Source organism: Setaria viridis, chromosome 9, assembly GCF_005286985.2.
Source record: "Setaria viridis chromosome 9, Setaria_viridis_v4.0, whole genome shotgun sequence".
NCBI classification, from domain to species: Eukaryota; Viridiplantae; Streptophyta; class Magnoliopsida; order Poales; family Poaceae; genus Setaria; species Setaria viridis.
Window position 1 is genome coordinate 54,891,769 of NC_048271.2, and position 19,487 is coordinate 54,911,255.

The 19,487-nt window shown below is 48.8% G+C and overlaps 2 protein-coding genes across 3 annotated transcripts; one reads left to right on the forward strand and one right to left on the reverse strand.

Annotated features, from left to right (window-relative positions):
* Window positions 1–3,728: 3,728 nt before the first annotated feature.
* LOC117838775 (uncharacterized) lies at window positions 3,729–8,664 on the forward strand. Of its 2 annotated transcripts, none has more exons than XM_034718930.2 (13): window positions 3,729–4,103; window positions 4,581–4,753; window positions 4,839–4,939; window positions 5,114–5,197; window positions 5,336–5,439; window positions 5,517–5,603; window positions 6,110–6,312; window positions 6,444–6,645; window positions 6,731–6,781; window positions 6,866–6,964; window positions 7,085–7,144; window positions 7,224–7,348; window positions 7,454–8,664. In XM_034718930.2, exons 1-13 carry the CDS (start codon window positions 3,882–3,884, stop codon window positions 8,556–8,558), a joined length of 2,616 nt encoding a protein of 871 aa, XP_034574821.1. In that variant the 5' UTR covers window positions 3,729–3,881; the 3' UTR covers window positions 8,559–8,664. The 2 variants fall into 2 exon arrangements, with proteins under 2 accessions (XP_034574821.1, XP_034574822.1); XM_034718931.2 differs by having other exon boundaries at window positions 7,227–7,348.
* Window positions 8,665–9,005: 341 nt separating this feature from the next.
* Window positions 9,006–12,229, reverse strand: LOC117838777 (bZIP transcription factor 29). The gene is made up of 4 exons (XM_034718932.2): window positions 10,874–12,229; window positions 10,561–10,693; window positions 10,371–10,455; window positions 9,006–9,546 (listed from the first exon to the last, which is right to left on the reverse strand). The coding sequence occupies exons 1-4, from the start codon at window positions 11,704–11,706 to the stop codon at window positions 9,326–9,328; spliced, it is 1,272 nt and encodes a 423-aa protein (XP_034574823.1). The 5' UTR covers window positions 11,707–12,229; the 3' UTR covers window positions 9,006–9,325.
* Between the last annotated feature and the right edge of the window lie 7,258 nt (window positions 12,230–19,487).

Below are 19,487 nucleotides of genomic sequence, written 5' to 3' on the forward strand. Positions count from 1 at the left end.
AGCACAGTTACCAATTCTCTGAAATTTACATTGAGGATGTTATAGTTGCATCGCAAGACACATTTAATCGTAATTCCACGTAAAAAATAAATAATGCAGGCAGTGATAATTTTATTCTATTAAAAAGATGATATGGTAGTTTTAGCAATAGTGCGATAACCTTCGGAACGTTTTTCCAAGACCGGAGCGGCACAGTTTGGTGGTGGGGAGCTGGTGGGCGCCGCCGACCCTAGCCGATTGGAGTATGGGCGTGGCCGCGGTAGGCAGGACGACGAAGAGCTGCCGGTTTGCATGCCAGTGCCACCCCCCGCCGCTGTCCGCCGTGTCTACGTGCCCTGCTCTTCGCCATTCCCGTCGTTGCTTCGTCGGGACGTTGGGGGTCTCAGTCTCTCCGACTCAGATCACGGCAATGGCAGCCGCGATGCGGCACGGCGAGTTGCCCATTGCGTACGCCGACGGGATCACGGAGTGGACTCGCCATTCATGGCCGCGCCTGTACTGTACATCACTCATCGCCTCATCAATGAATGGCTGCCTACATCTCTCACGTCGCGTACGTGCGGATTTATGTTTGCGTTCGTAGAATCGTCCTGGTCACCGTACAGTTGCACGCCGATATCATCTCATCTGCCGTGGAGTCATGTGCACACACCTGACCCGGGCGAAGCACGGAACACAACAGGACTGCTGCCGGACCGCTGATGGGAGGTGAAATGGGCTCACTTTTCACTGGTGGGCTGCGCGTGCGTCACGCCGTCTGTCACCGGCAACGGGTTGGTACGAAAGTCTTTACGGAGTTTTTTTTTTTATATATGAGGATCTTTACGGAGTTTTTTTTATTTATTTATAAGGATCTTTACGGCGTTGAGTTCAAGGCGGGAATGGCCTACCAGCGGAGCGGAGCCCGCCACCATGTTTCTTTTTGAGCGGAGTCAATAAGCGATGAGGAGCTCTGTGGCGCACTTTTATCCAGTGCTGTTTCAGCTCTTTGAGGGAGCCGGCATGCCTTTTGGTCGGCAATGATCGCAGACGTGCTTGCCAAATGATGGGTGCCATTGTCATATGGCATTTTTTTTTCTTACCGAGGTTCCGCGAGCAAAGAAACAAAATAGAATGCAGAAGTTTCTCTGTCAACCTTGGTGTTTTTGTCGCACAATTCCTAACTATCGTCCTTGTTAATGCATACACATCCCTGAAAACATCTAGGAGAGAGTGACCAAATAAATCTTGATATCGATAAAGTTATCTTATGTATCAAATCACGTTACGTACCACTGAAAAAATAGCGAATCCGAATGAACAGGTTCCAAAAAAAGTTTAAGTGTAAGTACGTTTATTTGAGGTACCGTTAACTTGGTTTTATGTTGGTTTGGATCCATGAAATTTTCTAGGGTGTTATTTTGTATTGGAACATGATTTGATTTCTTAGATTCATGGAGCGGTTTAAGTTTAAACCGGAGTAAGAGTGACTCCAAAAGTCTCTCAAAAAAAATCCAGAGCTCTACTAAATTTTTTTCCCAAGTTCATGTCATCCCACATCTCAAATAATAAACTCTCCGGTACTTCAAAACTAGTCATGTCAGCTCCTATGTTGGGCTGCCATTAGCTTCCACCTCGCGATCTGTTCTGGGTCGACCTCTTAGCGGCAGCGTCCGCTGCTGCCACTCGCCCCTCCCAGCGCCTCGCCCTTTTGCCGCCGCTCCTACCCATCAAATATGCCGCTGCGTTGTGCAAAATCAATTTTTTTTATGTTGTGCAAAATCAGTTGGAGATAGGTAAAAAGCTGATGAAGCCTTTTCCGTATAACTCCTTTTCCATACAAACGGTGCTAGATTCGTCCTGAGATGACCATGACGATGATTTTTTTTTCCTCTGTTGCTCATGTGGCCATGTTAGTCAGTAATTTAATGTTACTGCCCATTGACACGAGAAGAATTTGATGAGATAATGCATCAGTTACCTTCAACGGTTGCTTGTCTACGCCATCAACAGCCACCAAATTACTCGAGCACAGATCTTATTTCTCCAGCGATTCCAAAACTGCTCCAGCTAGTACTTGCTCATTGTCGTCCTCCCCGAGGCACAGCTCATCCACGGGTGCATCCATAAGACCAACCGCATCTGTGACTGTAACGACCGCGAGCTCCTCGGCCACTCCCATCGGCTCATCACTGGCACGGGGACCACCGCAGTACGTCTCCTCATCCCCCAGCGCCGGTGCCTGGTCCGTCATGCAGGAGGATTCAGCCGACGACGACGTCCACGAGGCGGCGGAACCACCGTCCTCCTCCACCGCCTCCTCGAGGCGGCCGTCATCATCCGCGGAGGCGGGGGCGTGGTCCTCGCTCTTGCGCTCCTTCTTCCTGGCGTAGTACGCCTCGAAGAAGGCCTCCTTCTGCGCGACGGAACCCTGGCGCGCCTGCACGGCGGCCTCCTCGAGGTAGCGGTTGTGCGCGAAGGCGGACCACTTCCCCCACTCGAGCGGCTCGGTGAGGAAGCGTCCGAAGGAGACCGGCGGTTTTGGGAAGCTGTTAGAGCATAATTAAGATATTAGGAATAATTTAAGGGAGTTTTTGAAGTTGCTTCTTTCATAAAATGCTTCATCTTGCAAATCTTCTCACGGCCTCTGCATTCATGTAAGAGCATCTCGCCTGTTTAAATTAGTTCAACATATAGTTGTGAGAAGTTCCATATCTTGCAAATAAAATGCAGAGATCTGTCCAGCTTCGAACTCAATTGTCACCGTTATGAATGAGATAATGGACAATATTTGGTTCATCATATGGCGAATGTCCTTGCGGAGCGAAACACGAAAACTGATGCCGAGTCTCGGTAGAAACGGACACAAATTTCAGCCATATACCATGGTGCTAGAGTGGTCTTGATCAACGGCACACGTTTTTCAGTAGGGGCTTGCCCCTCCTGTCCCTAAAAAAACGGCACACGTTTTTGGATATGCCACCCTGATTCGATTTGTTAAGTCATACTCCTTGTAAAGGGGAGCTTTTTCCTCACTTCAAGATAAACTTAGAGCTTGATTTTTTTTTTCAAAACACAGAAGAACGGAGTCACGTTGTACTTATGGAGCTTCCAATGTACTTCTTCCATTTCAAATTGTAGGTCGTCTTAGCTTTTCTAGATTCATACATATTACTATATCTAGATGCATAATAATATTTATGCACCTGAGTAGCATCCAGCAGGTCTGGATTTAACTCCTCGTGGAGCGAATTAAACAGGTTTGGAATAAAAAATTATATTAAAAAAATAGGTCGGGACTTCTCCTGCTGACTTCGGTAAACAAATAACATCCATGCATCTATAAAAATCAAACGACCTACAATTTGGAACGGAGCGAGTACTGGAATAAAGCTATGTTTCAATAGGGCTTTATTTTAAGTCTCCGTCAAACTGGAGTTTTTTTAATGTTTTCTGAATTCCATGCGAATTGTTCGTCTAAACAAAGAGCGACCAGGGGCATGAAGCCATGAAGGCAACAATAACAGTTTCCAATGGAAGTCCATTGATCTCCCGTTATCCCAGTCCGTTTCGGTCCATGACCCAGCAGCAGGCATCTAGCGCGGTTCCTTCCTCGACACACTACACGCCCGGCCCTTTTCCTTGGACTCCAAACCACTCGATCTCCATCCAACGGTCCAGCCCATCCAACCATCACCCGCGCAAATCCCCACCATTTATACCCCGGACCCCGCGAACTCGGCAGCGCCCCGGACTCCACAGCCCCTCCACTCCCGCCGTGGCGCCGTCCACCAACTCTTCCAGTCCCCCACCCGCCATTTCCAATCCCCTCCGACCGCTCGGCGGTTGGCTCCCTCCCTCCGCGCCCGGGGGGCGGGATCCGCCGCGCCCGCGCGCGCGCAATGGCGCCGGACCCGACCAGCGAGCTCGTGGTCACGCCCAAGGCGGCGGCCAAGGACGCGGCCTCCTGCTGCAAGTCCACGCCGCCCAAGGTCTCCTCCGTCTCCCCCGACGAGATGCGCGCGGTGGCGCGCAAGTTCGCCGACCAGCCTATCCAGGAGACCGAGCCGGGCGTCTGGGCCGTCCTCACCGCCATCTCCAAGAAGGCCCGCCTCCGGCCCCAGGTCCCCTCCCTACCCTCCCTTAAACCCTAACCCTAAAACCCAAGCTCTGACGTCACTGATCCGTCATCCGTGTTCCTGTCTTTGTATTTGCCTGCATTGCTATCCGGAAACATTTGTTGGATTGCAATGTTTCTTGTCATGTGCTTTATCGGCTGATGGCACTGCTAGTGCTATTAATTTCGTTTCTGATAATGGTCTGCAAATGCGCCAAGCAGAAGCAGTGACTCGGCTTGCATCACTAGCGCAAAGTAGCATTTTGCGTTTTGGCTTCACCAATTACAGAATGTAGTAAGCTTCTCTGTACTTGGGAGAAAGTTCAGACCGGTTTTTGTTATCGATAATTATGCTTTTCATTCAATGGCTTGAAAAAATTCATGGTCTTTTATAGATGTTTTTCGTCTTGTGCTTGCTGAAAATGCAATTATGAGGCATATGTTTCTTCAGCCATCTGATGGAAGTTCTTTGAACCAACTGCAGGGAATTAACATTCTTTTGAGTGGTGAGGAGCACTACCTAGGACGTGGCGTTGAGGACCGCTTCCAGATTTCTGATCCACAAATAAGTACAAGGCATTGCCGGATATACAAGGACACTGTGTTGGGGGAGCTGAACCGCCATGAGCCTGTCCCTGTTTTCATCAAGGACACAAGGTTTCTCTTCTTCTGGATCTTTCCGTATCTGTCAGTTTCGTTTCCTTTTCTTTCTTTTGTTGAGCTAATCTCTTGTGTTCCGCAGCTCGAATGGCACTTACATCAACTGGAAAAGGCTCAAGAAAAGTTCATCCCCAGTCAAGCTTAATCATGGTGACGTTATATCATTTATATCAGTTCACAAAGGTAAGATTCTTTGCTCCTTCCAATTTCATTAGTCTGTACTGGGTTCACTAGGGGGTAGCTATTCATTTGCTAGTACCATGTTATCACTCTCTCTTGTGCTTGATGTTGTAAATCTTCAGTTCAACTGTATGTTTTTTTTTATTGAACAAGTTCAACTGTATGTTGCTTTTGCAGATTCTTCGTATTCATTTGTCTACCGTGAAGTTAATGCAATCAGTTGCGTAGAGAATGGGGCTACCATTCTCAAAAGGAAGTCAGGTGAGGAGTTTTGCTTTCTTATCGTTTGGTGATCACGACTATGTTGCGAGTTTTGTTGGTTGTCTTCTGGTTTGGTGATCATGACTATTGTTACAAGTTTTGATATATACTTACCACTATTTTTGTTTGATCTTGAAGAGGAGGGTGGTTCTGGAAGCAAGAGGCTAAAGGGTCTTGGTATTGGTTCTCTTGATGGTCCTGTTTCACTCGATGATGTCCGGAGACTAGAAAAATCTAATGCCGTAAGTTGGCTCCTTCAGTACGACAGTAGCTTCGTGTCCTGGAGATTTGCTAACCTTTCTAGCTTAAACTGACGCAGGATCTCAGGGAACAACTTGAAGCACATGTTGTGACAATCGAGACTTTGAGAACTGAAATAAAAGTGGCCCAAGCGCAGCATGGAAAGGTATACGTTACTTTCATGAAGTGTTTGTATTTTGCCTTTTTTTCAGTGCTATGTTCCTCCTAGCATAAATAATTTTGCTCTTGCACTTCAGGCCCAGTATCACTTCTAAATTCTAGTGTTTATCAAATCTACTCCCTCCATCCCAAATTGTAGGTTGTTTTGACATTTCTAGATTCAATGATTTTACTATGTATCTAGACATAATATATATTTAGATGCATAGCAAAAACTATAACTTAGAAATGCCAAAATTTGGGATGGAGGTTGTACTTGCCTCTGATGTTCCTCTATTGCTTGTTAAAATTTCCTACATAATTATCAATAATTGATAAAGTAATCTTATATTTATTGAAGTTTATACCTATTTATCCGGGATGGGGAATATTCACTCCTCTGTTAAAATTTCCCTTTTGCCATCAAAGATCAGGTTTCTACTTGAAGATTGTACTCATCATTGTCTTATTGCCTTTATTTGTAACTAAGCTTTTGCAAATCCGATGATGTAGGAACTTGAGGAGCTGAGAGAAACTACATCAACTTCTTATCTTGATCAAACTAAATCTCTCCGGTTAGCACTTGAGGAGAAACAAAAGCAACTTGATTCACTCAGTACATCAAATACAGAGTTACAGAATTCCATTAAAGACCTGGATGAAAGGCTTAGTGCATCTAAGCAATCACGTGCCGATGCTGGTGAGATAATTTCGAGGTATTCTGCATTGCCGTGATATAAATTTCTTACCGTTTGACAACAATTCAAAGAACTCTGTTAATCTCTTTCGATGCTTCATTTACTATTACATGAGGATCTCATATATCTGAGATTTGCAATGTTTCCAGCCAGAAAGCAATTATATGTGAGCTTGAGGGACAGCTAAGTGAGGAGCGTAACTTAAGAAGAGAGGAGCGTGATAAGGCTGTGCAGGACATGAAATCTGCATTGCATAAAGTGCAAGCTGAGGCTCAAGAAGAAATTAAAAGACAGGCGGAGTCTTACCTTAGACAACAAAGGGAACAAAAAGAAGTTATTGGCAAACTTCAGGTTATACCTTTCTTCAATTAAAATCTGATCTGGAAGTCATGTCTTTTACATCATATATTGCAATAACTCCGACTTCTGTTTCCAGGAATCAGAAAAAGAAACCCGTTTGCTGGTGGAAACATTGAGGTCCAAGCTGGTATGCTATTTCACAATGATTGCTTCAAATTCTTTCATTCCTTTGATGCACCTCAATTATTTGTTCTCTGATTCTCTCATGCAGGAAGATGCTCGAGATAATCTTGTAACATCCGAGAAAAAAGTAAGAGAGCTGGAAGCTCGACTTCAAGATGAGCAGCTAGTATCGGCTAACAATCAAAAGGTACCAAGCAGTGTGCATGGTAGACTTAAGTAATTATCACATCTAAGTAAAATGTTTTTCATTTGTTGTATTTTAGCTGCTGATAACAACTCAACCCCTTCTGCCCCCATGCAATTGCAGAAATCAGATAATCTGGAAACTGAACTGAGGAAACTGAAGAAAGAACTTGAAAATGAGAAGGTACAAGACAGTCAGATGAGCTTAGATATTAGGTTGCTCTCCTTTACTTACAAGCTGACAACATGTATCCTTTTGTTAGCAGGCTGCTCGGGAAGAAGCATGGGCGAAGGTTTCAGCTCTTGAGCTTGAAATAGCTGCAACAATTAGAGATCTATCAATTGAGAAACAGAGGTATCAAGGAGCTAGAGAACGAATTATTTTACGGTAAAAATCCTGTTTCAGTTTTATATAGACACAATAAATCCCAAGTGTGTGCACTACACGTTATGTATAATCCTTTGTATCCCCCCCGTATATTGCTTATTGCAGAGAGACTCAGCTGCGTGCTTTCTATTCAACTACAGAAGAAATCTCTTCTCTGTTTGCAAAACAGCAGGAGCAGCTGAAAGCTATGCAGAGAACTTTGGAGGATGAAGAGAACTATGAGAATACCTTAATGAGTGTTGATCTCAATAAAGTTCCATTGGCCACTGATGATGCCCATATGAAATCAGTAGGGTGCTCAAAAAATACAGTGGAAGCTCCAAGTGCGTCAACACAGAATACCCAAGTAAGTGAACATAGTTCTAGTGATGAAGATGCCAACATGACTGAGCAGCATGCTGGTGGTACTGCTGAAGGTGGCAGCACTCAAGGTCTAGAGTGCTCTAGTCCAGAAAGGTCAGAGGATAGATTAAGGTCTGATTTTCACGGAAATCCTGTTCCTACAGCTCCTGAGAGGGAGGTAACAGATACTGAGCAAGTTCCTGAGACAGAAAGTCAAGCTGGTAATGTTGGTTGCGATGACCAAAGATGTGACAATATGGGAGAGACTATGCCGCTTGAAGATGAAGCGCAGCCTCAAGAAAATGAGGAAGCTAAAGATGGGGACCAGCCACATGCAAATGAGGATCCTGTTCCAATCCCCAAAGATGGCATTGGCCACTGTTCTGAAGATAAACTTGAGTATGATTGCTCCGAGAGCAAACGGGAGGATGCTCATGCTGGAGCTATTGGAACAGCTGATCTGTTGACCTCAGAAGTTGCTGGAAGCTGGGCAGTGGAAACAGCTCCATCTGTCAATGGTGAAAACGAATCGCCTAGGAGCGTGGAAGATGCTGGTGATGCCGTGGGGCAGGATGAGGAAGATGGTGGTAGCATGGCGGCGGATGCTTTGCTAACTCTGGTGAACTCGGAGGGCCAAGCGGCTGGGAGTCAGAATAATGCTGAACATGCCGTTTCCAAAATAACTGACCACCATCGTGTCCTTAGTGCCATGATTGAAATTGTTGATCCTGAATTCAAAAAACAAATGTCTAGAAGTGGCGGTGGAAATGATGAACCAATGTCTGATGCCGAGACGGATGAAGGCAGCGAGGAAGTTGATACAGATGATGACAGCGAGGAGCCTATGGTTGAGGATTCTGTTGGGTAGGTTAAAAGGAGTCGACTTTCCTTGTGAATAGTTAGAACTTTTTATTCCTGTACTTTTCGCATGTGAGGTTGTACCATGGTGTTGCATGTATGCATTTTATTTTCCATTTCTTTCTAATTTATATATATATATATATATATATATATATATATATATATATATATATATATATATATATATATATATGTATATGTTGATACCAAGTGAAGTGTCATGTTTGGCGCAGATGGTTTCTCTTGGCATATCGAGATTAACTATGGGATCTGCTTTTCCATTTTTAATTTAGCAATAAATATGTAATAACAAAGTTCATAAAAGATATGTTGCCATCTTGAAACTGCAAACAGCAAATGCAATCAAAATACTCCCTCCATCCTAAATTATAGGTCGTTTTGATTTTTCTAGATGCATAAATATTATTATGCATCTAGATAAGGTATATTTAAATGCATAACAAAGTCTGCATATTTGCATACTCTGGTACTCAGGTACCAAGTTGCAGAAAACATCAACAACGAGAGATATAGTAGTACAAAAGAATATGAATCAGCTACAATTTGATCAGTTTGGTAACTCAAACAAAAGATGTATCATCCAAAGAATAAATAAACATAGAGGGGTACAAGCAGGTTCATCACCTGGAAAAATACACGGTGATTATTAACGACATTTTAAAACCAATGAGTTAGGAAATCAAATGCTTTCAGTTCATCTAGACCGACATTCCTTTTGTTTTTCCCATGAAGCAGTCGGCAATGCCTCAGAGTTCATTCCTTCGATTCATGGTTCTTCCCTACGCCGTTCTGCTGTGCCTGCTGCAGCTGGTAAAACGGGATCGGCGTAGCCTGCTGCTGATGCAGTTGGAACATCTGGTCCTGAGCATTGAGTTGAAGCTGCTGGGCTAGATTGTTGGACGAGCAAGAATCGCCGAGCTCTGCAGTCGCGAGTTTCAGGCGCTGGACCTCGGCTGTCAGTGCCTCATTCAGTGCTGTTCAAGAAGAAAATAAAATATGATTATTAACCTCCAAAAAATAGAAGAATTGGCACATAACTACCATGTTGCTACCAACTAGACTCTAGCTGACATAAGTTCCCAGAAAGCACATGCTGCCATGCTGATATGTTAGCATGTCTGTGCCTGCTGCATTTTTTTTAAAGTGCATATACTCCTAAATTATACTCCCTCCGTCCAAATTATAAGTCGTTCTAATTTTTTTGAGAGTCAAATTATTTTTATGTTTGACCAAAATTATAAAGAAGATCATATAGGTTTATAGCACCGAATAGGTATATTATTAAAATATATTTAATGAAGAAAACTAATAGTACTTATTTGATATCTACTTTATTATATAAATTGAGTCAAACTTGAGATGATTTAACTCTCTAAAAAAGTTGGAATGACTTATAATTTGGAACAGTAGACACTAAGCAAGGGTGCAAGATTAAACAAAACACAAGCAAATCTTGGTCCTCTGATGATGGCTAGCACATCTTCCTAGACACAACTAGTAGGAGTAGTACATGCTAACGACTACCGGTATTGCTCGAGGGATTGTATAGAAAATCCAACCACCAAGGCACCAACTACCAACCCGGCCACCTCCAAATGCCAACACGAGCTCACCCGCAATTTCAGAGCCGTGGGCACACGAACTGGGACAAGCCAACATGTCAACGTCGACTTCAATGGGATAATAGTTTCTTCTGCTAACTTATCCAAGACTATAGTGCCTAGCACATCGGACGTTGACGGGCACAGCAAGGAACAAGGAGGCATGGAGAGGTGAGTGAGATCAGGAGACGACGCACCGTCGCGCAGCTGCGCCTGCTGCTCCATGGCCTGCAGCCGGAACTTGAGCTCGTTGTTCTGCGTCGCGATCCCCGCCGAGTCGCGCTGCGAGAAATGTTCAAGAACTGTGTCAATCTCACGAAGTGAATCACTTGAAAGTGATAGAGGAGAAATGGACCAGAGAACGCGAGAGGAATTAGAGCAAGGTACCTGGAGAAGAGTGAGCTGAGCGGAGAGAGTCGTGGCTTCTGTTTGCAGGATCTGCACCTTCTGCTCCAGCTCCGCAATGTAGCGCATCTTCCGCTCCTTGGACCGCGCCGCCGACTGCCTGTTCGCCAGCACCCTACGAATGAACGATCACGCAACAACACACAGCTCGAATCGATCAGTCCAACCATTTCACAGTAACACATTGTAATCACGAAGCATTTTGCAAGCTTGATCGATCCTAAGGACCAATAATGGAGCGGAAGAGCTCAAGAATTTGAGATGAATGGCATCAAGTAGCAGTAGTAGTAATTACCTCTTGACGCGCTTGGGGTCGGCGAGGGCCATCTCGGCGAGCTTCTCGTCGGCCATGATCTTCTTCATCTCGACGGGTGTGAACTCGCCGCTACCGAACTCGAGGCTGAACCTGTTGGGCCCCGGCATGACGCCGTTGGCCGCCGCGCCGGCGGAGAAGTTGAGCTTCCCGATGAGGCTGTCCATGGACAGGCTCCTAGCGTGGCGCGCCATGGGCGCGGCGGCCGCCGCCGGGTCCCCCGCGGCGCTCCTCTTGAGCCCCTCCCGCCTGTCGCCGGCGGCGCTGGCATCGCCCCAGAGTCGGATCCCGGCCGCGCGGCTGTCGGCGGCGCACTCCTCCGACTCGTTCTCGCTGCTGTCGGCGCCGTTGGTCTTCATGCTGCTCCCGCGGCTGTCCCCGTCGTCGTGGCGCTCGTCGGAGGAGTTGAGCCCGTCCAGCCCCTCCAGGTTGAGGTACGCGTTGAAGAGGTCGTCCGCGTCACCGCCGCCGCCAACGCCGTGGTGGCTCCAGCCGGCCTCCACCTTGGGCGGCGGGAGGTGGGACGTCGCCGGCGGGAAGTACCCGAACGGGACGTCGCTGCGGGAGCGGCGGTGCGCCTTGTTACTGCGCGCCGCGGGGTCGATGTCCATGCACACGTCCCCCGGCGAGGGCCGATGCCCGGCGAACGACGCCGGGGGTGGCGTTGGCGGTAGACCCGGCGGCCTCGGCTTGGCGCTGGCCGCGTCGGGCGCGAAGGACGACGTCGCCATCGGCAGCGACACCCCCAGCTGCTGCTGCACGTGCTGCTGCATCATCATCGCGGCCGCGTGCGGGTCGCCGACGATGCCGTTCATGCTCGGCCTCGGCGCGGGCGGCACGCGGTCGAGGGATCCCGAGGTCTCCACGGAAGGAGTAGGACAGACGGACGGGCGAGCGAGGCGGCGTCGGCGGTGCAGACGCCGCGACGACGCAGGGCGGCGGCGGTGGAATCGAATGGGAATGGAATGCGCGGTGTTTGGGTCGGGCGGGCGCTTTTAAGGGTGTATTTAATCGCCGTTTGGTGACGATCGATGTCTGTGACTGAGCGCGAGGTGGTGTGGTGGGGGGATGCCGCTGCTCCTCCTCCTCCGTGTGCGGTGGGGTTGCCTTTGCCGTGCCCTGCCGCTCCCTATTTCATCCATCTTGGCGTTGGCATGGCATCCCCCGTTTTGTTTGGCTTGGTCTCGGCTCCTTGCTTAGTACCTTGGTGCGCTCGCCTGCGCCTCGCTACGCGCCACTCCTCAGCATGCGTATCGACCTCGTACAGGGGCCGGCCGCGCGCGCGGTGTGGGGGCGGCGGCGGCCTGCTGCCTTGGCTTGCCTCGCAGCACAGTCAAGACAAGCATTCATGTGGGTTTGAACAAAGCTCTGTGCGAGTTTGGCTGTACGAACACAGCAACGGACGGCCGCTGGTTCACTCTCGCTGCTGGTCTGTGTTTGGGGGTGTGCCAGCTGGGACCTGATCGATAGCTTCCTCTGCTGCCTTGGTCGGAAGATGCTGTTACGGCATTTTGCCTGTGCAGATGGTTGGATCCAGCGTGCCGATTATTCTGTCATCCTGGTGATAAAAAGTCGCATGCGAACTTGCCGTTTGAGCAGTATGAACTGTAACACAACGCAATGCATAGGATACGAGCCGGCTATGCTAGTAGTGGAGTTACGTTATGCATGCTTCACAAGATTATTAGCCTGGTTCAATGCACCAATAGTAACAACCTCACTGCGAGCTGGAACCGGCTCTCATGCATTGTACGAGCAGAAAAAAGATGGTAAAGTTCGTCCCTTCTCTGCGTGATCGTCGGATCCAACGGCTCTCATAAATCACTGTCTGTGCAAATGTGACCATGCATGGTTTTAAGTACATCGGTGCATCAGTGACAGGAGACACGCTCACTGTTCAATCGGAGATTGTACGCTCGTGAGCTTCATTACGCAGTGAGTATTTACTAATGTATGAGCTCACTTTACTATAATTTAAAAAAGGTTGGTTTTGCAAAAGGTTATGATTGCCAATCCCCTGGATCTTCCAGAAAAAGTGATCGATACGCATACAAAGCAATGCTGCTTGAAATTAAAGTTTAGTTGCATGATCATTTTCTTTGGTTCGCAACTGCAGGTCATGTGCATTAATGCCGATACGGGGCCTTTCCGCTTTAGCTTTCTCGATCGAAGTATCAGGTCCTTTTGTTCGATTCCCAAAGATCGCTGAGGTCTGAGGAGTGAGGGCAGGTCGTCTGAAGAAGGCACAAATTCTCCTAAACTTTGCAGGTCCCGCTGGTAGCTCGCAGCAGTATTCATACTTTGAATGACTGCATGCACAGACACAGACACGAATGAAGGCGGTTGCATCTGGCTGTTTTTCTTGGCCGACAAGTTAAAGCCACGCCGCTGCTGAGCTGTGCTACATGCAGAGAAGTACAACGACACATCACGTGCGCTGCCACTGCCACTGCCACTGCCATGTCACCGTGTGTAATGCAAATGCAGCGCATTAGACTCGAGCCACGCAGAGAGACTAGCAGTATGGCTAGGTTAGGCTAGGGTCAGCACAGGCAATTGCCGGTTGCAGCAGCCGCGGCGGTGCCACATGCGCGGCAGACGGGCGGAGCCACACGGTTTCTCTGATCACGGTTGGAATGGGAAAGCCAAGCCAAGCCAAGAAAGCAAGACTTCTCCTCCAGAAACTAAACAAAAGCGGCTTTCTGGGGGGAGAGAAACCGTGTGGGGACCAGCCGGGTCATGGAGCGGGCCCCGCGTGGCAGCATGATTCCTGGCGAGGTGGCGTCTGGCGAGTGCTCCTGCCCCGGCACATGGCGGGGTCGGTCCATCCCGGCCGTCCGTGGCGAGGGAGTCGGCGACACGACTCGATGACGTCTCCGTCCCCAACGGAAGGCAAGTCGTGAGCGGGTGAATATTCTATGGCGGGGTGGACGGGGAGAGACTGCCACTTTTGCGAAGACGTGCGCGCCGTGCCGTGCGTCGAGGGCCCCTCCCCCGCTTTGGCTCGTCTCCACTTGTCCGGCTCGGCAGGCACATCGCAATGCTAAACGGACGACGGACCCGGGCGGCCATCCTTATGGGTCTACAAAGGTCAATGGACCGCCCAACTATACGGGCAATGTATGCAACGACAGGCACGGCGATTGTCAATTTGTCATACGACAAGGAACGATGCATGCTACTCGTAGTACACATATGCAATATAATGCTGTCATAAGCAAGTGACCTGTTCGCTTCAGCTTATAAGCCGGCTGAAAAGTTAAAACGACTGATTTATTGTGAGAGGAAAATACTATTTGGTAGCTGATAAGCCAGCTGAATAAGCTGAAGCGAACAAGCCGAAGGTTGCCGAGTATACGATCGATGCTGCAGCTGGTGGATCGAGGAGTAGCCAGGAACAACGCTGCAGTTGATGTACCCCGGACGGCCTGGCCGGACCACACAAGGTGCACGGGGGATACCAGGAACGGAAGCGTACGGCGCCCGGCTCACGTGGCGGCCAGGGCGTACGGCGGCATCGGCGTCCTCGTGACAGGCCTTCATTTGGCATGTACGACACCTACGACTATGGCTCGCTCGTGAGTCGTGACGGATGCTCTGTGATCCTTGCTACATGCGCGTCACGTCATCATGTAAGAAATTTGTATGACATGGGATGCGGCTTCTTCGGCGTACATCCTGATTGACAGTGATGGTAGTAACTTTGCGTCGTCGGTGATGCGGATACTGATCGCGCACATCGTGCCCCAACCATGGCTACAGCGTGCCATGCAGCGTAGCTTCGACATGCGTGTTTTACTGCATCGATTGATCCCGTTCACTCGTTCAGGCATGCCAATTGCCAACGCGTAGCTGCAGAATTTTCCATCAGCTCCGTTCGTTTCTTTACTCCGAAAAACTAGCTCATACGTGTGTAGGTGCTTAAAGTTACCACAGGTTTGGAAATTACTGCTGGCTGACTATCTCCCTGCTTTTCTGAAAACTTGACAATCTCCCTGCTCAAAACCCTTCTTCTGAGATCATCTGGGACACTGGGGGTACTATTTCTTTGCCCCCATCAAAGAATTAAACAGAAAAATGCTACACGTGCTTTCAAGGAAAGTGGGCTTAATCTAGGCCCAGTAGTATATTTCTGGGAAGAAGAAGAAGAAAAAAGCGGGACATGGACAGCCCATTCGGGCCCATAAGGAAACGCACATTCCCGTAGGGAAAGAAGAAGCTAAAGGCCCATCATTCTTAGTCTGCAATTTTACCTCTACAGTGACACTTGTACACCCATCACACGTATGCATTTTGCACATCTTTTTTTTTGTGTGTGCGCACCATAGCAGTGAATCACTCAAGGAGTCAAGACTATCCTCCGCAATGAGTGAACAGTAAAAGGATCATAGTAAAGCGCAGCACATAGGTCAATGCAGAAATCAGAACGCTCGCGTCACAGGGAACAATAATTACCGGATAGAAGAGTCAGAGAGACGAAAGGTAGCTAGCTACTACCTGCTCGCAATTCAACCAGGGCATGCAGGAGCGATCGATCGCAGGAGCAACCCGGAGTGGGCTGCAATGGAGAGGCTACGGCTACCCGCATCTGCTTTTAACAGACCCGTCTTTTCACCAAAGAACGAAGCCGTGTGTTGCCGCCTGTGTGAATGCATGGAGAGATCATAGACCTACGAGAACCAGAAAAGGTAGGAGGAAGCAGCTGTAAAAATCAGTACATGTAAGAAAGGATTGGTTGCATGAGTTGAAAACCAGCTAGTAGTTACGGCAGATGAATGATTCACACTCATGCAGATCGGCCGGCCGGCTTCCGTGCAGACGCGCAGATCAGTCTGCACTCTCCTCACCACCGATCCACAGCTGCATGCGCGGAAATGATATGTAGAGCGGACGTCTCCGACGCGGAGGAGCGTCGGAAAGTGCTCGTGTGCGTGCCTGCCATGGCCAGAGCCCAGAAACCTGAATTTTGCAGTAGCCTGCTTCCAGAGATCAAGGCCACCGACCGGCCAACAATTGCAAGTGCCTGTACATCGCAGTCACAGGTCTCACTGCAGCCATACTTCATGATCACACCTCTCAATTCAATGGCAGTGTATTACATCTTGCCGGTATGTTTCAATGTTTTTTTGTGTGATTACGTTGTTCATCATCTCATCTGCTGATCGAAAGTTAGTGAGCCGATCAGCTGTAGTATGTTGTTGTGAATGCACTACTAAACTGTACGGAATGAGCGATCCACTTATCTGCCATTAGGCCAAATCAGCTTAGAGAAACTTTGTTCCAACTTCCAAGCCACTCGAGGAGGAGCAAAGCTAGCTGCTACCGTCGTGTACTTGCCTGTGCCACATCATTTCGTCTCTTTAGTCTGTTCGTCGTCATGAGCTAGAGAGAATTTCGATGGAGGGATCGATCATGCCGCCGGTCATTAGTCCACGAGATCCATCGATGGCACACGCATGCAAATCGAGGGGCTGCGCCACTGCCTATAGTATATACATGCAGCATGATTCAGGGAAGAAGGTTGTTCAGGCCATCAAGAACCTGTCGAATCGATCGGTGATGGCGATTCATAACACATTGCTTTTCTACTTCTACAAATATATATTCAGTAATTGGAAGAACTGGTTCCTTGCTTCATCAGTCGATCGATCTGAATCTGACTAGCGCGCGTGCGTCAGTGCGTGCGTGCGTGCATGAAGCAAGCATTGACATGGCGATGGTCGTCTGGCAACTGATTGCGATGCTTGAGCGAGCTTTCTTCGAGGCAACCATGGCGCGCGCTCCGATCCATACCCTGGAACGGAATGGAGTGGCAGCGGGCAATGATAGCATGGGATGGAATGGATGGATCGAGAGGCCATGCAGCATGCAGAGACACAGCATGTACAGCGCGAATGTATGAGAGGAAGAAGGAAGAAAGGAAAGGAAAGGAAGAAGGGATCGAAGAAGAAGCTTGATGCTCACATCACATGTATCAAAAGTGGCAAGAGTGTGCCGCAAGTATCTATCCGATACATCTATCCCATCTCTATCTCTATCTCCCTACCCTACATCACCTACACTTTTTTGCGCTTTTTCGATGACCGGCCGGTAGCCCAACGTGTTGGGGGGTCCCTTTCATTCGCCTCACCAAACTCCATCGCCTCCTCTTCATCCACGACGGCCAAAACAATAGTAACCCGTGTAGCTAGCAACCTATGGTCTCTCCCTGACGGCTCGTTTGCTGGTCGATCACTTGGTCATTCATCTGATCCCTTGCCGTTCAATCACCTGGATCTCCACTAGCTAGCTGCCATTAAACTACGAGTTCAGGCCTGCATTTTTTTTTTTGGCTCTCTTATGTGTGCACATCAACGCCTACTTACAAACACTAGTTATATCAGCATTGTAGCTAGCGTGCCGCCAAATTAATCAGTTGTGCAGGGCTGCCGGCAGCCACTATTGAGCCAAAGAAAAAAAAATCTAGTAGCTCAGTTGATGCTCGAGCAGTAGCAGAACATTTTGAGCACGTTACACTGTCAACAATTATAAAGCACGCACGGCATGTCCAGCTTTTTACAACGGGAAGGAAAGGGAAAACAGGCTTTTCCTTGAAGGGGAGCTGAGTGATCGATCGAGCATAGTATAACACATGCAATGTACTGTTGTTACTGTCATGCTTATGTATAGGCTTTACTGTGGCGGCATGCATGCTCGCCTGGCTAGCTAGGCTTTTTGCCGCTTACGCCAAGGATGCCGGATCTCTCGATCCCAACACATGTTACCATATGCGAGCTGTTTGCGCATGTCTTTTCCTCACCAAACGAAAACGACTTGTTGCAGGGGACACACACAGAACCAGCTGCTGGCTGTCAGTTTCCGAGATCGAGGAGGCCGGCCGGGGACGGTCGCGCGGCCCGGGTCTATCCATGCATGCTTGATGCCGCCCGGCCGGCCGGCGGCCGGCCGAGTGTGGATTGTGCCAAGCAACGCAACTTGCATGGCGGCCGGCCGGGTGTGGCACGTTGGTTGGATTGCGGCCGCCGATGCGGGGAGGGCGCAACGCGTAGGGCGGATAGGCGGGGGCGGGCACGGCGGCGGTGGTGGTGGGCGGCGGGGCCTGCGCGTCGCGCACGGCACACACAGTTCGTTGGGGGTCGGGGTCTGGTTAATGATGCCGTGAGCGCTCATGATTGGGCAGGCGGATGGGCCGGCTAATCCCCCACGGGGCTCTTTCGGTCCGACCCCGGCCGAGCGGGCGCGGGCATGCAAGGGAGGATCGATGGTGGAATGGATGGGCGGCGGCCGGCGAGCGACGGTCCGTCCCCATCCGATCCGCACTGCACCGCCCCACTTTGCTGCTTGCCGGATACGAGCGTGATTCTACTCGCGTTCACTCCTGCCCTGCTGTGCTCTCTCGTTTCTGTTTCTGACTGACTTCGCTAATTCCCTCATCTGCATGTATTTGCCTGTTTAGGTAAGCATGTCACTAGCTGTATGGATGCATGAATGCTGTCCAAATTGATTGGGCTTGTATGTATATGTCAACTTTTGTCTTATGCTAGGTACCGTTGCATTTCGATTTTTCATTAAAAAAAGGATTCCTTTTCGATTCTAGAACATCTTTAATTTGTCAAAAGATTGCCACCGGGCGGTAACTAACATGTGACAGTGAAACTTTGCATATTTTTAGGGCAAACCAACTTTTTACGGATGGTTAAGTAACTACAAGTAGGCTATAATCATAGTAGATCGAAAGTGTAGTAGTAAAGTAACTCTGATACTGACAGCGACGGTTAGCCAATCCTTACGGTGAGTTGGTAACTGCCGCCGCAGGATATACACTGTCTCGGCGGTCAGTTAACTACAACTAAGCAAAGGTAAACTAAAACTCAAACATCATCTCACAGAGATACGCACGGCACCGCCGTGCGTGCCGGCCCACCAATGAAAGCAAACCACCGCAAAGCGAGAGGGCGAGCCGATCACGATCAGCTAGCTAGCCCCACAAGACATGCATGCTCACACATCACTCGAGTACTGTTTCCGGAATGCATGCCATAGTGTTTACGGCTTTTCCATCGATGATCCATGTATCTTTCATGCACGCATATCTCCTCCCTCTTGGCCTCCAGCTGCGATCAAGTACCGATCGAAAGAGATCCAAGTTATTACAGCAGAAAAAAAAACAGCATCCATTGCAGGCAGTGCTCGTCACATCACCGGAAAAGTACGCTCCATCCGAAAGTTCTTTCTGATCCGCTTTTGACTTTGCTGCCCTCGCCGGTCCCGGCCCAGAGTTTCTAGAGAGGCATATGCAGCAATCAGGCTAAAGGCATACCTGAATGCTTGCCGGAAGGCCGAGAGCTACATCGTTTCCATGGAAAAAATCTGGGCGCTTTTAGCGACAAGAAGGCAAAGAAACACTGTTTTGGCTACATGATTGAGCTTGCTTTCACCTTCGCTTTCTGAATCTCTGCATGATCATATACTGAACAAGCTAGCGCGCGCTGTGGTTGCACCACATGTCCGTCGTCCCCGGCCGTCGCGACGTCTGTGCCCGTTCCTTCCCTGACTGCAAGCTACTCATCCTGCCATGCCACATGTAAACATAACC

Bases quoted from the DNA above. Each gene is read 5' to 3' on its own strand.
- LOC117838775 (XM_034718930.2), top strand. From the start codon at position 3,882: ATGGCGCCGGACCCGACCAGCGAGCTCGTGGTCACGCCCAAGGCGGCG. The intron at 4,104-4,580 runs GTCCCCTCCCTA...AACCAACTGCAG, and splicing joins AGGCCCGCCTCCGGCCCCAG to GGAATTAACATTCTTTTGAG. The intron at 6,782-6,865 runs GTATGCTATTTC...TCTCTCATGCAG, and splicing joins AAACATTGAGGTCCAAGCTG to GAAGATGCTCGAGATAATCT.
- LOC117838777 (XM_034718932.2), bottom strand. From the start codon at position 11,706: ATGAACGGCATCGTCGGCGACCCGCACGCGGCCGCGATGATGATGCAG. The intron at 10,694-10,873 runs GTAATTACTACT...GTTCATTCGTAG, and splicing joins GACCCCAAGCGCGTCAAGAG to GGTGCTGGCGAACAGGCAGT. The intron at 10,456-10,560 runs GTACCTTGCTCT...CATTTCTCGCAG, and splicing joins CTCAGCTCACTCTTCTCCAG to CGCGACTCGGCGGGGATCGC.